At 39.1% G+C, this 20,380-nt stretch overlaps 1 protein-coding gene across 1 annotated transcript in view; it reads right to left on the bottom strand.

Moving 5' to 3' along the window:
• Positions 1-18,042, bottom strand: part of sdccag8 (SHH signaling and ciliogenesis regulator sdccag8) — a 38,152-nt gene extending 20,110 nt beyond the window's left edge. The window contains exons 1-13 of the mRNA XM_077496350.1: positions 17,871-18,042; positions 16,975-17,166; positions 16,445-16,512; positions 15,686-15,757; positions 15,489-15,617; positions 15,024-15,092; positions 14,338-14,402; positions 14,056-14,259; positions 13,816-13,954; positions 12,574-12,726; positions 11,712-11,846; positions 10,816-10,932; positions 9,328-9,470 (exon numbers count right to left, since the gene is read on the bottom strand). Of these exons, the coding sequence (XP_077352476.1) occupies positions 9,328-9,470; positions 10,816-10,932; positions 11,712-11,846; positions 12,574-12,726; positions 13,816-13,954; positions 14,056-14,259; positions 14,338-14,402; positions 15,024-15,092; positions 15,489-15,617; positions 15,686-15,757; positions 16,445-16,512; positions 16,975-17,166; positions 17,871-17,937 (1,553 nt within the window). The 5' untranslated portion in view covers positions 17,938-18,042. The remainder of the gene's footprint in view (positions 1-9,327; positions 9,471-10,815; positions 10,933-11,711; positions 11,847-12,573; positions 12,727-13,815; positions 13,955-14,055; positions 14,260-14,337; positions 14,403-15,023; positions 15,093-15,488; positions 15,618-15,685; positions 15,758-16,444; positions 16,513-16,974; positions 17,167-17,870) is intronic.
• Between the last annotated feature and the right edge of the window lie 2,338 nt (positions 18,043-20,380).

Below are 20,380 nucleotides of genomic sequence, written 5' to 3'. Positions count from 1 at the left end.
AATAGTAGATTTAGAAAATAAAAAATAAAATAAAAAAATATGCTGACTATGCAACAATTTTCTCTATCATTTATCCTGAGTAGAGTCACAGGTCATGTGACTTTTGGACTGTCAAACAATTAATCAATCAACTTTATATAGCAGCTTTCATACATTCAAAATGCAACTCAACGTGCTGGACATCCATAATACAATATTTTTCAGCAGTAAAAAAGTTCATTTTGTCTATAATTAATGTGGCAACGTCATTATTTTTCATGTACAATTAATATCTTTAAAAAGTCATTTTTATACTTGCTGTTGACTGATGACGACGACATCACCTGTGCTGAGGAAGTAGATAACGGCCAATCACGGCTCAGTTTGCTGACCAAACCCAGAAAACAACTTTTTAAATTGTACATGAAAAATAATGAAGTTGCCACATTAATTATAGACAAAATGTGAACTTTTTACTGCTGAAAACTGTTCAATGAGTCAAGTATCCATTTAAGAAGCTTCAGAAAGATGCTAGGTAATAGCCATAGCTGAAAGTATGTTGCGTTCGGTACAGTACTGTATTTTTACCTTTCGTATCTTGAAATTTCTTTCGTAACAAGAGCCAATATTTTCCTGTTGAGGCGTTTTGTAACTTGAAAATTTCGTATGAAGAGACGTTCATAAGTAGAGGTACCACTGTACTGGAAATTTAATAAGTGGTGTATTGCTTTAGCAAATGAAAGTCCAAGAATATCAAAGCGCCCCTTGCATCCTTCCATTTAGCTGTATGCGGACCATCAAGTGAAAAAGTTTGGACAAAACTGGCCTACATGAAAGAAATGAGTCAAAAGTCGACATTTTTGACGATCATTTCACCAGCCTCTGGAACCCCACACCAGTCGATTTATGCCGTCATCGTGCATACAAGCAAACTTCCCAAAACGACGCCGTGCGCACGAGCGAGACGCGGCGGTGGACGGATGGTGGATGGAAGGCGGAGGGGCCGGTTCGCTCGTGGGTGGTGCAGCAGAAGTGCGCCAGTAATGTAGGCCAGCGTCCCGGGGCACACTTGGCTGCTCGGAGAACAGTTGTCGCCGACAGATTTGCCTCCATCTCGCCCGAGGTCTCCCAGTCAGAGATTTACTGTCTATTTTTGGAAAAAAAAAAAAAAAAAAACACCGACATAATATGCCGCTGTTTGATGATCACGGTATGGTGAGTGAGGAGCGATGTTCGACTGCTGTGTCAATTCAAGTCACGGAAAGTGGAAACTCCAAAGCTGAACACGATCCATATGAGGGGAAATATCTTTCATAAATTTCCTTGATTTGTTGCTTAGAATAAGTGTTTAAAGCTAATTTTAAGATTAACTCATTCACTGCCTTTGACAAGTATACTTGTCAATTGTATTTTTTAGAGCGGTGCTAAATGGGGGCGAATCTGAGCATGCTCCACTGTAAATATCAAACTTGGAAACAACTTTACTGATGCCCAACCACCGGTAGATGACATCATTGCCCCATTTTATAGGAAATAAACACAGTTTCAGAGTCCATGGGAGAAATGGCTGTATTTTGGCAAACCTACATTTTTCTGCTGTCAATTATAAAAGAACGGGACGGGACAAAAAGTAGGGAGTCTATTCTGTTATTTGGTAGATTCGGTTTATATATAATTATTGAATGTAATATCACGTGAGTATTGGAAATGTAAACATTTTCTATAATGACTGGCAGTGAATTTAATATAGATTTACACTTTTTTTTTTATTTCAAGAAATCTAAGTAAATAAAATTATCTTACTGCACTGGCAGATAATTTCACTTGTTTCTAGTAAATTTACACTAAGAACACGTGTATTTTATCTCATATTAAGCAGACGTGTTTTTGCAGCGCACTGCATCTTGAGACACCTGTCAGACGTCCTGTCGATTGATGTGAAATTGGACAATAAAGTTGCGCTTACAAAAAAAAATGTGTTTTCACGTGGCAAACGACCCAACGAGTCTGCCGACGGGAGGGAGCGAGGTGAGGACACGAGGGCGCTCTGACGGCGAGGAGTCATCACAAGGCCAAACGGGCCCACCACTGTCAACATCATAGCGCGCACGCACACACATTCAGGGCTGGCCGAGAGCCCTCCCAGCTGCCCTATCCGTAACTGTCTGATTAGTTGTGCTAAGCAGCCCCTCCCCTGCCAACCGCGGCGCCATCTGCTACCCAACAACATGGCTGCCGACCAGGCGAGCGAGCGCGCGCGCGCGCCCGAGCGTGCGTGCGCGCGCGGCGAGGCCCGTCGTCGTCGTCGTCGTCGTACCTGGCACGGCGAGGCTGCTGTCACACACACGTCAAGCTCGGCAGACACAGGTGTCGCCCCAAGGTAGCGACACTTAACACCCACACAAAATGAAACACGCGCACGTCGCTGCGCGGCACACCACTCCAAGGATTCTCACAACACACCGTGTGGAAATGAGACGCTTTTAAACAATCACATACTTGCATTTAACACACTACACTCATAGTAATAATTGTAAAAAAGATTAGACTGTCAGGAACGATTATCCGGTAGTGTTGGGTGTGTGACGAGTGATTGTTTTTTTGGGGTTTTTTCCTCAAGCTGGTCGGAAAGAGTTAAAAATGTTAGAGACATGGTCAATATTTAAAGAGTGATCCACACCGACCGATAATCGGGCCACATCTCTATTTCCGATTAAAATCAGTAAAGGTCTGATTATTGGAAGTCGATCAGCAACAATTATCCGGTAGTGTTAAGTGTGATCCACACGTGCCGATAATCGGGCCAAATCTCTCTTTATGATTAAAATCTGTAAAAGGTCTGATTATTGGAAATCTAAAAGACTATCAGGAACAATTATCCGGTAGTGTTGGATGTGATCGACACATACTGTTAATCGGGCCAAATCCCTGTTTCTGATTACAATCAGTCAAGGCCTGAATAGTGGGGGGGAGAAAGAAAAAAAAAAAGGTATGATTATTGGAAGTCTATCAGCAACGATTATCTGCTAATGTTAAGTGTGATCCACACATGCCGATAATCGGGCCAAATCTCTCTTTATGATTAAAATCAGTAAAGGTCTGATTATTGGACGTCAATCAGCAACGATTATCCAGTAGTGTTAAGTGTGATGTGATCCACACATGACGATAATTGAGCCAAATCCCCCTGTCTGATTAAAATCAGCAAATCCTTGAATATTGGAAGTTTCTTAAAAAAAATTATCAGGAATGATTATCTGATAGTTTTGGATGTGTGCATGCGTGAGGAGTGATTTTTCTTTTCCCTCAAGCTGGTCGGAAAGAGTTAAAGGTTAAATTGCTTCAATATTTAAAGTGTGATCCACACATGCCGATAATCGGGCCAAATTCCTCCTTCCGATTAAAATCAACCCAATTGTCAGATGACCCTGTGGTGTGCGGTAAGTAGAGGCCGAGTTTTTTTTTTTTTTTTCCTCCTCCACAATCTGCTTTGATAATCGTAAATGCTCTACCTGCTCAATATTTAACGTAGGGTACACACAATCCCGATAATAAAATTTGAAACTCAAATTAGCAAATACCTGATTGGTGGATGTCTGTAAAAGATAATCCTGTGTGTTAAGAGTCATTTTTCATTTCAGATTCAGAAAACAGACTGAGCTAACAAACGTAAATGTTAAAACCGCTTTAAATCGTGGTACACCCATGCAGATAAATGGGCCGAATTTAGGCCCGGAAGTCTCTAAAGATTATCCAGTGAGATACACTTGATTTATTTACAATCATTTTGTACAGTACTGGGCATTTTTTTTAGGCCATGAAAAAGTACAAAACAATCATTTTGTACTATATTGGACAATCAACAATTAATCTGCTGAATGAAGTTTATAAATCAGTTAAGACGTTCGAAATAGTGGCGCACGTGTGTTTGTTCACAGTTTCGAGCTGATCTCCGCCGTGTGTTTGCAGCCCCATTATGCCGAGCGAGCCGTGATTGGACAAGAGATCCTCCCCAGGCCACGCCCCCCCCCCCCGCTGAGTTTGCTTTGCAGCAGTTTTGTCGGTTGCAGATTTTGGCCCCGGCCTCGGCCCGCTCGGAGCGAGCCTCTGGCGGGGAACGCGGCATCTGCTGCCTTCGCCGTCCTCATTTACACTTCTCCGCCCTCTCGCGCTCACCCGCGCCGCCGCTCTCTCGTCCCCCGCCTACGCAGACCTCGCCGCCGCCGCCGCCGCCGTGCCGCGACAGATGAGGCGGAGGAGCGCGCTGATGAGAGAGCAGCGGCGGCGTGACATGTTTAATGGAGTTTGGGGGAAAGTTTCGCTGCCGTCTCTCTGTGCGCTCAAGGTCGAGGGGAAAAAAAAAACGTAGCAGCGATGTCACGGAAATGCAACGAAAGGAGCACTTTTAGCACAACGGATGGTAAAACAATACATAAATAAATTTGAATATTGCAGAAAATTACATTTTATTAATTATCAATAATTTAATGTTTTAATTATCAATAATTTAATGTTTAGTAATGAAATAAATAATAAAAAATGTAATAAATAATAAATTAATAAAATAAAAAATACGTTAAATAATTAATAATTCATTACGGCTGAAACTAGTGATTATTTTAATAACCGATTAATCTGTATATTATTTCATTGATGAATCAACGAATAAACTAAAAATAAAGTTACAGGTGGATCACAATAATTTTAAATACTGTGCAAAATAACCTACATTACAGCTGAAGCTAACAATTACTTCAGTAATTGATTACCCAGTCAATTATTTGGTTAATCAATGAATTGGCTAAAAAAATAAATTTTTCCATCCTCTTATTGAAAAAAAACAGACATTATATATTCTGACAGTGCAACGTAAATGAATTACGATTCAGTAATTTTCATTTTCTGATTTCATTTATTGTGGGTACTTTTTGGAACCTCACCCCAGCGGAAAACGCGGGAACACTATCACATATTGTATTGTCTGTGCATTACATATGTGCCTTTAAGAGGCGGGGCCTGGTCAGGTGGCTTGTGGCATTGGTGAGCCTGCAATGTCTGGGCGTTCATTAAATGGATAAAAAGGTGAAAAGTTAAATACACTTGAGACTTTGATGAAATGAAACAAATTATTATTATTTATTTATTTTTACTTTTTTTTTTTTTTTTCCCCCTGACTGGCTTTTCATTGGAATTCTTCTGCAAAATTGTACATTTGTTGGTGAAAGTATCCAAAAAGTAAACTTGCTGATCTCCAAGCAAACACGCTCATGATTATGTATTCCTGATTTCATGGAGATGATGGACATCATTATCCAAAAAAAAAAAAAAAAACGAGCATGGGACCGGCTTTGCCATCACGCACGTGTCCTGGCGACGAGATGACCACCAGGGTCGCTTTCTCACTTTGCGAGCAACAAAATTTAGACAGAAGAGGAGGAAGAAGAGCAGACGATGAAGAAAGAAGGGAGCAAACAATCAATACAAACTTTGTAAAGCCCTCTGCTGGGCTGGGGCCGCAGCGTGTGCGTGCGTGCGCGCGCGCGTGTGGATGTGAACAGAGTGGCGGGGATTAGGACAGATCCTGTGCTGTCCAACTCACAGCTGGCTGATGATCCAATCCTGGAGCGCGCCAGCCGCCGTGGGACACCCCCCACGCACCCCCCCCCCCCCCCAACCCCCGCCGATTGCGTGCATGCAGGCACGTGCTACCCACCAGTCATGTGAATTTCGCATACACAACACAAACAAAAAGACACAATTTTTGGACGAAAAGAATCAAACGGACGTTCCTGCGCTGTGATCACTTGTGCCACAAGGGGGACAGAATGAAAGCGGAGAGGCAATCAAAGAGCTCCTTTCCACTCTATCGGGGGGGGGTCAAGCCTCGCTGCTGTGATGCACACATGGCCGACTGACTTATGATAGACCGATAAATGTTTTAGTTTTTTTCCCAGAGCTGATACCGATTACCGATCAGGGTTTTTCCTGTGTACAAAATTCAGAGGCGGCCACCTCCACCTAATTTGCTCCCCATCTCCAGCCTGAGCCGATGATATCGCTGAAACACAGCGCTCCAGCTGTGTTGATTGAGCTCGGCAGGAATGCATTTTAACTGCAGTTGCAGTGTTGAGCCACTATGGAGGCGCTATATCAACAGGAGTGCACTGGAAAGACATGAAGCGACAACCGAAGAAGAAACAGCTTGCTTCTTTTTCTAAACTTTAACGTACCGAAGAAGAAACAGATCACGGAGCAACCGTTGCGCAAGCCCATTTCCTGGTTGTAAAAAAATAAATAAATAAATAAATAAAAAACGTATATACAATTAACATAATGGTGTTTTACAACAATGCTGAACTATATTTATAATTTAACTCATTCGCTCCCAGCTGTTTTACTGGATTTTGACTCATTTTGCAAGGCCCACAGAATATTCTGTTCTATTACTATAAAAACATGGAACCTATCAAAAGAAAGATTAAAGTCTCTGCTTTAATCAGGGAAAAAAAAAAAAGAAGTTTTCTATCGATTTCCGTTTTGCAGCAATTAGCATTAGAATATAGCTACGTCTTTGGGACACTTAAAACAACAACAAAAAAACAACAACATATTTACACGTTATTGGGAGCAAATTGAACAAACGGAAGTATATTTTCGTCTCATCTTCATTAGTCCACGAAAATGCATACTGATTCGGTCCCAATTATTGTTTATTAATGATGATTTTAGTCCGGTGTAAAACGTGCGTTGATGAAATTGTTTTTGTTTAGTTTTCGTTGGGTGGCACGGTGGTCGAGTGGTTAGCACGTCCGCCTCCCAGTAGTGAGGACTCGGGTTCGAGTCCAGGCTCCAGCCTTCCTGGGTGGAGTTTGCATGTTCTCCCCGTGCCGGCGTGGGTCTTCTCCGGGTACTCCGGTCTCCTCCCACATTCCAAAGACATGCATGGCAGGTTAATTGGGCGCTCCGAGTGTGAGTGGTTGTTCGTCTCTGTGTGCCCTGCGATTGGCTGGCAACCAGTCCAGGGTGCCCCCAGCCTACTGCCCAAAAGCCAGCTGAGATAGGCTCCAGCAACCCCCACGACCCTTGTGAGGAATAAGTGGTCAAGAAAATGGATGGATGGGTGGATAGTTTTCATTGATAAAATTAACACTACGACCGACACAACCAGTTGAGAAGTGAAGACGCCGAAGCCGCTGAACAATACTTTTTCATTAACTTAGTAGTGAAATAAATGAATATTTTTGACTATATTCCAGTTGACTGAATGACACCTGCACGTCTCAGGTGAAAAGTTTCTGATGTCGTAGACAGTAACGAGATAACCTCCTCGGCCAGGGCAATAAATCACAAGTGGCTTTCGATGCTAATGAGCAAAATTGAATTTGAGCGTTCCGCCTCCTCGGCCAAGTCAGCAGCTGTCCAACATCGCAGCGCGCATCTGCGCTGCCATCAAACGACATCTCGCGCGTGCACTGATGCGACCGTTTGTGCCAACGGTGACCCTGCTCCGGCTCAACCTCTCGTTCTGCACAACTGCTTACAAAAACTCACACACAGTCCGAAGCACATGACAGCTCACCATGCAGCCAGTGTGAGCGTTGGCTCTGGCCAGATGACAGACAGACACACTTAAACACAGATCAGAGTGAACACACACACACACAGTAGCGCGGTCACATCTGTGACCGTCTCAAACATCTCGGCTGCGGGCCGACGGGGGTGACGCCGCGCCCCGGGCGGCTGGCACCGGTCGGTGTGGACGACGGCGGCAGCGGCGGGTCGTCGGAAAGCAGATGACAGGAAGGGGGCAAGATGGACAAAATTGTAATGCAGAGTTTTGCCTAGGGATGTTCGATACTAGGGATGTAACGATAAAGGTAATATCGTGATATTAAAACTGCCACAATATCGTCGTCGTCATGTTCACAATATTTAAAAGGAACACATCTGTTAAAAAAAAAAAAAAAGTCAGGTTGATTTCCATTCGTGCAGTTCTAGCACCCTCTAGTGGCTAGTTTATTAGTGCAGTTTAATTTTCATTAGGGATGTTTTGGCCTTCTATGTTTAAAATCTGTGCTAATTGTCAGATGAAGGGGAACCGAATTTGCTTGTGAAGCGATCAATGTGTGCTTGCATTAGCAAGTAAGTGCCTCAATATTGTTATTAGAGATTGTAAGTGGTTTATATGCATTGCTGTTATGTACAAACCCACAATACTGTTTTTTTTTTTTGTTTTTTTTTTGGAAAAATGAAAAAATGGAAAAAAATGACTGCAAATGACAAGAAACAAAAAGAAAAACCAAATGTTGAATGATAAACTAAAAATCATACCAAAATTTGCTGTATACTATAATAAGTAAAAAAAAAAAAAAACAACACTTTAAATGGAAAAAAAACAAAACGTATAAACAAAAAAACAAACGTATAAATACATCTTTGGGACACTTAAAACATTTAAAATAGAACGTATTTATACGTTTTTGGGAGCAAATGAGATAATTGTAGCGATATATCTTTTAAAACGAAATGTCACTTTTACAGTACTGACAAGTTCATTCAAATATATGTAAAATGACAACAAAAAAAGTCATTGCATCGAATTGAATCGTAATCCAACTGACAAGAACGAAATCGAGTCGTTCCACTTTCAAATCAAACAGTCCTTAAAACGTTTCATACTGCACGTATGAAAAACCGTACCAAATCTCCGCCTGCAATTAAGTTTTAATTCTGATTTCAAAAAACAATAAATGATCATGAAACCTTAACCTGATCAGAAAAAAAAAATTGTCGTACTGACCATTTTCTGCACTCGTGTTGTTTTACATTTTGTGTTTTTCGTATAATGAGTGAATAAAAACAAAGAATTATAGTTCATAATTTCATCGCCTCTGCCTCCAATTTGAGCCAGGAAAAAATATGAGATGAGAAACGGGCAGAAGATGGACAAGAGGAAGAAGGAGGGGGAGGGTGGTCACGAAGGCCACGCCGTCCTGCATGTTTGCGTGTGCACGCCAGGGACAGGAGGAAAGGCTCAAGTAGCAGTTTGGCGCTGCCGGCCGGCACTGGCTGGGCGTGGGCCCGGTGGCACAGAGGGAGCGAGCGGGCCAGCGCGTATGTGTGTGCGTGTGTTACGTTGCGGCATGCCTAACAGGATTAGCGGTGACCCGGTGGTTGTCCAGTTGGTCCCGGGACCACGGCGCAGCGGTTTGCCCGCGCGTCATCATGCGCGCGGGCTTTCCTTTTTAATAGGATTAAGCGCTACCTGGTGCCGATTCCGTTGGCGCGCGCGCGGGGTCCGAACGGCGAGCGCGTTTGGCGCGCGGGACGGCGGGATTAGGCGCTAACCTGGTGAGGTGCAGTTGGCGCTGGGCGCTCGCCAGCTGTTGGGCCAGGCTCAGGGATTCGGCCTGCCATTGGCCGCCGTCCCTCTGGACCGCCTCCAGGCGCTGCCGGCAGCCAACCAGATCCGAGCTCAGCTTTTCCACTTCCTGTCCCGCCGAGAGACATGTTGAAAACAAGCGCAAGCGTGTGACCTCGTGCCAATGGGGTCAGCCTTTATTCTCATTTTTGCAAGTCTGGCAATAACAAATCAGAAAAATATTTTCTTTTTTCAGTAGTTACCTGTGTCAATAACACCCATTAATAATAATAATAATAATACATAATTTTATTAAGAGTATCTAGCTATCTATCTATTGCTGTCAATATCAAATATTTTTATAATTGATTATTCTATCAATTATTCAATCGATTAATCAAATAATTGAATTTTTATTTTGCCAACAAACCCCCCCCCCCCCCCCCCCTTATTTCTGTTTATTAATCAAAGATTGTTGTCTATTTCATACTGTTTAGTGGCTTAAAAAAAAAAAAAAAAAAAAAAAAAAAAAAGGGGATTGATGTTGTAAGCTACCTTTTTGATACCGACTGTTTCCGGTTCGGCCATTATTTTCCAAAGTAAAAACAGATGTTTTGCAAATGTCTTATTTCGATTAAGCACAAAAGATAAATCAGTCATCTTTCAAGTATTTCAATTGAAAAAGTAATAAGTCAATAAATAAATAAATCATGGCTACAATACAGAATGATTACAAATAGAGGTAAATACATTTAAGAGAGGAACAAGTCCTACATAATTTTTATGACCAAAATGATTTTGATTGTTTCTTAGGCAATATTTAATTTTTTTTCTCCATTTCCGTTAGCTAAACTCTAACCATATACTTTTTAACGTCATGAAATATTTTGTAGTGTACAGTATGTAGTGAATCTATATCATAAAGTATCCTTTAAAAAATAAATAAATAAAACAAAACTTATTTTGTTCGCATTTCAATGTTTATTGACATCAATTCAAGTATAATTAGTTAAATTGATGAAAACAAAAATAAAATAAAATAGCATGGATAGATCAATTATCGGCAGGGCTGATTATCAGCATCTGCCTTTTTTTTTTCCTTTTTCTTTTTTTTTTTTGACGGCCAAAAAGGATCAATTTCAAGCTATGTTAACTTCAGGGAATTGTTTACATTTTACTAATTTTAATTAATTAATTCTCAGTTTGAGATTTCAACTGAGAATTGGCGATTGTATTTTTCCCCCCCCCCAATATTTTCCCTTTTAATGAAAATGAATAATGATGCCAAATATCGGTAAGCGGCCTCATTGACTAATAATAACAACCGGTATCGGTATCGACCTTGAAAAATAACATTATTGATCTCAAACAATAGGCAGTCAAGCAGTGAGCATGTTTACTGTATGAGTTTATTTGTTTTGTTTTTTTATGTTATTCTAGTTTATTACAATGTATGAAGTGTAATTGTGACAAACCTGTGTGGATTTCTCCAGCTGCCTGCCGGTCTTGCACTTGAGGTCCTGCAGTTCTCGCTCGGCCTCCTCTTTCTTGAGTTGGGCACTGTTGAGTTGATACTGAAGCTCTGCGCAGGCCTGAAGCATGTTGAAAAGAAGTAACAAATAATACTAAATTTCATTTATAATGTCATGTCCATTTCTTTCAAATAAGGCTTTTTTTTTTTGTTCCACGTTAAAATTCACAACAACAAAGACATGTATCGAACTACACATTAATTGTAGTCAGCATTTTTTATTATTTTTTTTTGCAACTGTTATACAGGAAACTTTTTCTGCTGTAGGTAAAAAAATACAAAACAAACCCACAAATATTGTTAACTGATCATTACGAATTTTTATGAAATGAATTGTTATTCAAGTGTGTATTTTCTAGCTAAAAATGATAATTGACAACATCTTGTGGTCATGTCCTAGTATCAGTACCGTCATGATTATCATCCTGTCATTATTAACACAATAACTCATTTTAATATTGGCTGACAGACAACATTTGAAGTGGTCAACATTTCTTTCCATGTCCTGGGCACACGTGTGCATTTTAACCAATTAAGCAAAGGCTAAAATCCATGAATTCATTTGTGTTTTTACTAGTTTTCGTTTGACTTGATATATAAGTCAATGCAAGAAATGTTACAGAAGTGGGTTGGGTTGAACTTAAGCTTGGACAGAGTACAACAAAGACCATAGCTATGGTTTTGCTGCCATCCAGTGGAATTAAGGATGATTACAATACAAGATAGTAAAAAATTCAATAAAAAATTAGATTTTAATGGAGTTTGTGGTCTTATTAATAGAAACAACTATGAAAAGAGAGCATATGGCTGTAAATGTGTAAATAAACTAAACGTGTATACTTTGCTGTTGTCTTGTTCCACACCGGCGAGTCGTCGCAGCGCATCTTCGAGCTGATTGCTCAGGGAGTTCTTGTCGGCGTGGAGTCGGTCCAGGTGGGCCTCCAACTCGGCGGCGCGTTGCGACAGCCACGCCACCTGAGGCAACAGACACACATGCGCACAAACAAACATTTAGACGTCAGCAAACTTTATTGTGAAGCACATCAAGTGGTGGACACTTTTAATGACATTACGTTCAATGGGGCCTTATCAGGTTGAATTGGATCTTGTTTGGATACTTTTTTTTTTTTTTTGAGCTTACAACGAGAGAGCTTATCCTACAATGTAATAATTTCCTAAAAATGTAATACAACTCAACAATAATAATTTTACCAATAATATAATAAAATATCCTGACTGATATTGTAATAATAATAATGTAATACTTTTTCTTAAATTATTGGGGATTTATTACATTTTTAGTTTTTTTTTTTTTTTTTTTTTTTTTTAACTAAGCATGTAAAAGTTGATAATCTATGCATTCATAGAGAAAGTGTGAGTGATAAATTTTGGTATTAAATGTTTCCGAGTTGATTTCAACCCGCAAAGTGTATTTTTAACACTGCCTGATTCAAACCGAAGTCCGTGTTGGAGTTATTTGACAAAGTTGATTTATTTAGTGTTAAACCAACTCTGCAGAGTTTTTTTTATGATTTAATAATTATGTTTCATGCTTTATTGTTAAACAGAATTTTAGTTTTATAAACAATATCTGTGGCCTTTTTTTCATATCGCAAAACCTCCCCACAACATCGTGATAATTCGTATCGTGACGTTTGGATATCGTTACATCCCTAATCCCGAGTACGTAAATTGCATTTACGGTATTTGCCAGCTCCTCCTTCTGCCTGCGGCCCTCGCCGCGTCCTTCCTCTCGGGCCTGGACCAGTTTGTCCTCGAGGGCGTGCGCGTCGCGTTCTCGCTGCTCCTTCAGCCGAGTCAGCTCCCTGGACAGCTGCTGGCACTGCACCTCCACCTGCACGCACACCACCCCCAAAGAGGAAGTGAGTTGATGGCTCATTAGAAATGTTACAGTTAGAATACTAAAACTATATCATAACGACATTCTCTTGATTTTCACTTCAGATTTGTCTCTGTGATGATGCACGCTTGCCTTCTTCTTACTGAACTGTGACGACGAAAACTAATGAAAAAAATACATAAATAAATAAAAGCAAAACCTGTTTTGAAAAATACAAATGTCTTTTTTTCTTGTAAATGATTTTTGTGAAAAATGTTAGGGCTGGGCATCGATTCGGACTTCCTCAATCAATTCGATTTCAATTCACAAGAGTTCAGTTCAATTCGATTTCGATTTTTCCCGGTTTGATTCGACACGCTTCATGATTACAAACTCCACAAACTACGTAATTCCAAATAAAAGTTTGCGGAGGCAGTAACTGGTTAAATGTTTCAGTTTATTCATGAAAGTAACCTGTGTTATAATCACTTAAGTGTTACACAAATACTGACATGAGCAAGGATGAGAAGAAAATATTTCCCATAATTCTAATTCAATAATTGTAAATGAAGATTCTGAATGGTCTTAAAGTGCAATAAGTAAGGTATTTCATCCATGTAAGAAAATACTTTTAAATTCACGTGAACAATAAATTTCAAGAAAACCTTCAGATACAAAAAATGGCCATTTAAAAAAAAAAAAAAAAAAAAAAAAAAAAAAAGAGGTACAGTGTTCCCTCGTTATAACGCAGTTCACTTTTCGCGGTCTCGCTGTATTATTTTTTTTTGTGTAGGTTCGCATTCATTTTTTTACAGTAATGTACCCATTTTGTAAAATTTATGAAGGGTTAAACATTGTGAATGTTTCAACAATAGAGAAATGTGAGAAAATATAAATGCCTCTGAGAAAAGTGTATAAAACTGTGGTGTTTTTTTTTTTTTTTAAGAGCCTTAAAACATTTATAATAAATGTAAAACATAAAGTTAACTACTTCGTTTATTGCGGGTATTTTTTGGAACCTAACCCCAGCGGAAAACAAGGGAATGCTGTATTAATTAATTATGTTATTTGGTCCAACCATAGCTTGATTGTAAGTCACGTGACCTCAGCTTTGCGCAGGTGAGCCTCCTCGGCCATCTCAACGGCATCCTTGACTTGCAGACAAGCCGACCACTCCCGTTGCTGAACCTCCTGCCGAGCGGATCGCGCCGTGCTCAGAGCCGCCAGCAGCTCGTCGCGCTCTCTGCGCAGACACGATACGCGCACACACGTACAGTTTAACCAACGCGACCGCGATACAGCGAGGGAACAAACGCCGCACTGTGTTGCGCCTACTGTACTGACTTGGTGAGTCGGTCCACAGCGTGGACGTGCGCGTTGGCAGGCACGCCGGCCAACAGCGCCTCCTTCTGTGCGCACTTCAGACACAAGCCGGACACGCGCGGCGCGCCGTCCGCCTGCAGTGTCGCCGCCGCCGCCGCCTGCTCGCTGCGCCTCAGACGAGCCATCAGCTCCTCGCACTCGTTCTGGCTGAGCGACAGATCCCTCCTTGGGGGTGGGAAGAGCAACAGGAGGATGAAGGTAAAGTGGCGAGACTTAAGCAGCAATCAAAAGTCCGGGAGCAACCTGAGGGAGATGACCTGAGCCTCCAGTCTTTCAATCTGGGCCCGATGCAGCAACTTTAATTGTTCCTGACACACACACAAGAACAAACAAAACATTGCGTGTCTAGTCGTTACAAAAAATAAAAAAAAATTGTGTTATAAAGCGACTAAAGACTATTTTTACAAATGCATTCTCTATAACAATATTAAATCAAAATTTATTATAATAAAAAACAATTATTTCATTGTGCTAAATTAAAATATACACCTAATAAACTTTGAACTGAAATTGTGAACTGAAATACATTTTTACAAGAATTTAAGCACCTTTAGATGTAATATTATTATTTATATGGAATAAAACGTGTGTACAATTTCATAAATAAATAAATAATAAACATTAAAAAAAAATTAAATTAATTGGTTGAAATTACACATACAGTAAAATACAATCCTTTGTAGAAAAACATTTTTTTGCAAATTAAAATAAAATTATATATTAGTTTGAAATGCATTTTTACAAGTATTTAAGCACCTTTAGATGTCATTTAATATTCTGATTATTCAAATGGAATTAAACATTTGTGTACATTTTCAATTTTCATGAATAAATAAATTGTTGAAATTATACATACATCCTTTGGACAAAATCATTTTTCATTAAAAATTCAAATAAAATTATATATTTGTGTAATGAACAAAACAAACCAGCTCATGTTTCCATGCTGTGTGTTTCCCTTTCTTGACCATTTCGCCGTCGCTTGCCAATTCGCTCACCTAAAAACATAAGACAACATCATCAATTATGAGAGGAGATCCACATGCGTTTGCACGATCTTCTTCAATTAAAAATAAGAAAACTTAGGCAGCCGACAAGGTCATTCAACTGGAACTGCACACCCACCCCAAAAATAAATTAAAAAAATCTAACAATTTCAGCCACAGTGTGACAAGTGGATGTTTAGTATGTTGCAATTCTTCAATTTTTCTTTGTTTATTTCAAGTTAGGAATACCAGGACAATTCATTAAGACATCTGGCAACTCTTTCCAAAATTGCATAATATACATCATTTAAAGTCACAGCAACAAGCTCATTTAGTAAATGATTGGCTTAGAATGAATTACATTTACATTGTTTTATGGATTTTTTTTTTTTTTTTTTTTTTACACACCGTGCAGTTTGGAAGCATGTGGTGGTCCTTTGGAGACACATCTGCATGTTTGGTTTGGAGCTCGGCGCGCAGTTTCTCATTCTCCACCACCACCACTCGGATGCGCTGTTTGAGCCCCTGCTGTTCTTCCTGTCACACACACGCAGCAAGGCATAAAACCAAAGCAGCTGAACACATAATGGGATTTTCAAACAAACCTTGCAGAATCGGACTTCAGCCTCCAGATGCTGGATGTAATCTGGCGGGTTGTGAGTCACCGGGACCAAGTCCTGACAATAACAAAAAGTCGAAAACATGAATAAATCAAAGTTGTAGACACTGGAAATAAACACATGACTGTTTTTATTCTGTAAATTTGCATAATAATAGGGCTGTCACCACCAAATCTTTATTTAGAATCGATAATTATTCCCTCAAATAACTGAGTAATCCAATGCATATGGATGTATGTCTGCATATATGTACATAAATGAAGATAATAGAAATGTATGTATGTATGTATATGATACATAGTTAAAGGGACACTTAATTCATTGAGCCATTTTCAGAAATTAAAAGGTAATATTTTGTCTATAATTAATGTGGTAACTTCATTATTTTTCTTGTACAATTAATACTATTAAAAAGTATTTTTTTTTACTTGCTGTTGACTGATGATGACATCAACGACCAATCATGGCTCAGTTTACTGACCAAACCCAGAAAACAGGTGAGCCATTATTGGCCGTTATATCTATCCTCACAGGTGATGTCATCATCAGTCGACAGCAAGTAAAAAAATTCCTTTAAGTATTAATTGTACATGAAAAATAATGTAGTTATCAAATTAATTCTGGTCAAAATAACTTTCCACTGCTGAAAATTGTTCAGTGAGTCAAGTGTCTCTTTAAATACAGAGATATACTAGTATACAAATAAATATCGATATGACACATGGTGTGCCATGTTTACTCCACCTTTGAAGGAGAGAGAGGAGCGGGCAGCTCCCTGCCTTGCTTCAATAGGAGGCTCTTCAGTTGATTGACTGTGCAGCAACACACACACACACACACACACACACACACACACACACACACACACACACACACACACACAAAGTAATTGCAAGCTTTTAATTTTCCACATTTAAAGACATATTAATATTACCACCTCCTTGAATTGTAAATATTCTAAATACTACAAGGTTTGTGATTACCATAACAACGATGCTAATTTCCATTCGCAAGCCTATGATGTTTTGCTTTTTAAGTATAGCAGTTAAGCTAGCAGACTTTCATTTAAAAAATAAAAAAAAATAACTTAGGTTGAAAATGTTGGTGTTTAAATATTATACAGTGTTGAATTGTCATTTGTTTTATCTATGCAAAGTGACGAGAGGATCTTCATCATTAAACCTTTGTGGGCTGTTGTCAACTGCTCACAGATTTTTCTTATTGGCGTCCCTGTCAAAGGCTACAATTATACTGTATAAGGTAGGGTGCGTCACCTGCTTCGCTCTGCTTCTTCTGGCTCCATTGAGGCCGATCCTCCTCCGTTGTGGAGGCCGAGGTGCCACCGTTGCCATCGCCAGCATCACCACTACTGCCACCGCATCGGACAGGCTCTTCCTCTTCATCGTCATTGTGGTGGAGCTGGTCCAGGGCACCGCTGAGCTGCTGTAGGCTTTGGTTGGCCCGCTCTGAAACACATAAGCAGAAGTTTATCATTATCCATCCTTACATTTTCCATAGCGCTTGTCTCTACTTAATTTAGGACACTTTGGACAGATTGCCGGTCAATCACAAAACATTTAATTTTTTTTTCTGAATGTATTTGTTGTTAGAGGGCATTTTAGAGACATTTGAAGTGGTCGTTAGATTTTTATTTTTTATTTTTATTTTTTTTTTTAAATATAATTACGCAAAGATGGCGGTCACCTGTCACGTTGCTGCCTTCACTATTAATCTGCATTACATTTTATCATGATAAAGATGAGGTGGTCGGTTTTGTCAAACATGATACAACAAAAACATTTTCTGTAACTCAAATAATAAATAAAACAACTAAATCCCAAAGGGGTTTGTTGTAATAAAGGTTAAACTGTATCCCATTTAAAAAGCATTGCAATTGTACCTAATGTTGTGTCCAGTGTATTCTTTAATCTGGTGGATTCGAAAAGGCAACAGGTGGCCTTGATGAGACTGAATGTAAGTCGTTTAAATGATTAGAATATCATTTGATGCTATTTACAAAAACACAAAACCCGCACAGTTGTCATAAAAATATAATGCAGCACTAGTAGTAAATGTAATGCTGCCTGTCTTAAACGCGTTGCTAACACGATTGCTAATTAGCTAAATCAGCGAAGACATACAAAAAAAAAAAAAAACAGCGTCCACTCACGCCTCAGTTGTTTCTGATAAACATTCTGATGCTCCGCTTCCTCCTCGTCCGAATGGAAAGGTTTCATTTATTGTACTTTAACGCCGTTCCGGGAGTAATTATTGCTACCTAAACTGCACGTAAATAACTTCTAGCCGCGCGTACTCGTGGTAACTGTTAAATTGTGTTTGTTTTATTGACCCACGCGTACCGAAGGGGCGGTGTTTAGTCGGCGTCGCCGCCCGGGGTTAGTAATACACTACCTACCTTGGTGTTAAAAAACGAGGCAACCTCTAAACCGAAGTAGTTTCAAGTGAATGCTGGGAGTTGTAGTCAGTTTTCGTAGTGCACAAGTCCACGCTCCTTTCAAATACAATTAATAAAATAAAATAAAATAAAATAAAATAAAATCTACTTTCAAATACAACTAATACATTTATTTAAATTACGGCGAGTCCAATTCAAAGCAGAAAGTACAATGTAGATCACATTATGTATCAATTAAGTATTAGCTAATTAAAAAAAAAAACTTTTGTTTTAAAATAAAATTAAATAAAATAGAATAAAAAGAGGCAATAGAATATTGATCTTGCCATATACTTAAGTTAAATATGGTTTTAATTTGATTGTTGTTTTAACTTTTAAATACATACATATTGATGTAATTTAATTTAATACATGCATTTTTTTATACTTTACATCCATATTTAAAATGAAAAGACAATAGTTTCTGAACAAAAAAGGGATTGGAAATGTATTTTTATGTACATTTGTCAGAATTCACATAAACATCAATTTATGCGAAACGTCCATCCATCCATCCATCCATTTTCTGAACCGCTTGTTCCTCACAAGGGTCGTGTGGGGTGCTGGAGCCTATCTCAGCTGGCTATGGGCAGCAGGCGGGGTACACCCTGAACTGGTTGCCAGCCAATCGCAGGTTATGTGAAACAATAAACATTAAATTAAATGCTATCTAATGTTATCTATAGACAGTAAGTATAAAAAAAAATGTTTCACTTGAAAATAAGGAACACAAATCACAATAAAACTTTCAATGAAGAGAATTAGAGCGGATGTCAGCCTGCAGTGAGTCACTTTGTGCATTTCATCACTGCATCATTTTCAAAGTTGCGCCACCATTGCTTCCACTGAAAAATGTCACCGAAGACACCAGGGGAAGTTTCATGTGACAAACCAACATCTTACTTACTGTTTCAACAAAGGTAACCGTGGTTACGCCCTCTCTTCCTATTGCACAACGGCAGCTTCCTGTCCAAGTAGCCGTGTTTGTTGTACTTTTGACTTTTGCATCATTTTGGGACCTGAAATAGAAGAAAGAGTGACTCACGGCTTTGTTGATTTACCGACAGCGTTATAATGATGACTTGCGACCTCTGCCTGTGACCTTTAACTCCAAAATGTCCCCTCCCACTGCAGCATCCACTTCCCCCTGCTTCTCTGTGGGTGGAGGGGGTTTACTGGACGCAGGTCTATTTTTAGGGATGGGACAAAGGCCACTTCGGAATGGGCTGCTTTAAGCGTCATCTTTTCAGCCTTTATCCTGTTGGAGGATGCATGACTGGCACCTGAAACCAAACTTTTTATCACCTTGCTGCACATTGTTCTGGAATGTAGTGTTCATTTTTATCAGCATGTTTAAAATTTAGTCTCAGTTTTAGTTCAGTTTCAATCACGCTTGTTAGGTTTTCAACATAGTTAGTCAACCTCATCCCGGTTTTATTTAGTCCATTTTTAGTTGACTATAAATCTAACATTTTAGCCTTTATTTTAATCAGGGAAAGCATATTTTTTGTCTGGTTTTAGTCAACAAAAACTCTCAACGTTTTAATCTAGTTTTAGTCAAGACAATCATTTAACCCCTGTGTATTTTTTGTCAGCAGATAGTTGATCTGTATGGTTCAACATTATTTGTGATAAAAAAAAAAAAAAAAAAATAAAAAAAAAAAAATAAATAATAATAATAATAATAATAATAATAATAAATAAACAACTAAATAAATAAATAAATAAATAAATAAATAAACTTTACGCACAATTACAGTATACCAACAAGTAGCTAGTACGGCTCCTTGCTACAAGCTAGTAAGTTAGCCAGCATTACTTAGCGGTTTGATTAATGTTATTGTTGGAAGTTGGAACGTTATAGCCGCCCCGTTGGATTAATGTTACGTTATAACTATAATTTACTTTAAAAAAAAGAAAAAGAAAAAAAGAAGAAAAAAAAACCTTTCTCGGTGAATCCACTTCCTGTCTGTGCCATGTTTGTGCATGTCGCGCTCATTAGCTGCAGATTTGAAAAGGGGGTGAGTCACATGACAGTGTCACATGACACATCATTTTCCTCTCGTTTATGTTCATCATGAACTAAAATGATTTTAGTTCAGTCTTTATTAAGTGAAGTGCATATTCGTCTCCTCTTCATTAGTCGATGAAAATGCATACTGATTTAGTCCCAGTTATTGGTTATTAATGCGGGTTTTAGTCTAGTCTAGTCGAGTTTTAGTCCG

Source organism: Festucalex cinctus, chromosome 14 (genome assembly GCF_051991245.1).
Source record: "Festucalex cinctus isolate MCC-2025b chromosome 14, RoL_Fcin_1.0, whole genome shotgun sequence".
NCBI classification, from domain to species: domain Eukaryota; kingdom Metazoa; phylum Chordata; class Actinopteri; order Syngnathiformes; family Syngnathidae; genus Festucalex; species Festucalex cinctus.
This window is presented reverse-complemented; position numbering and strand designations above follow the sequence as displayed.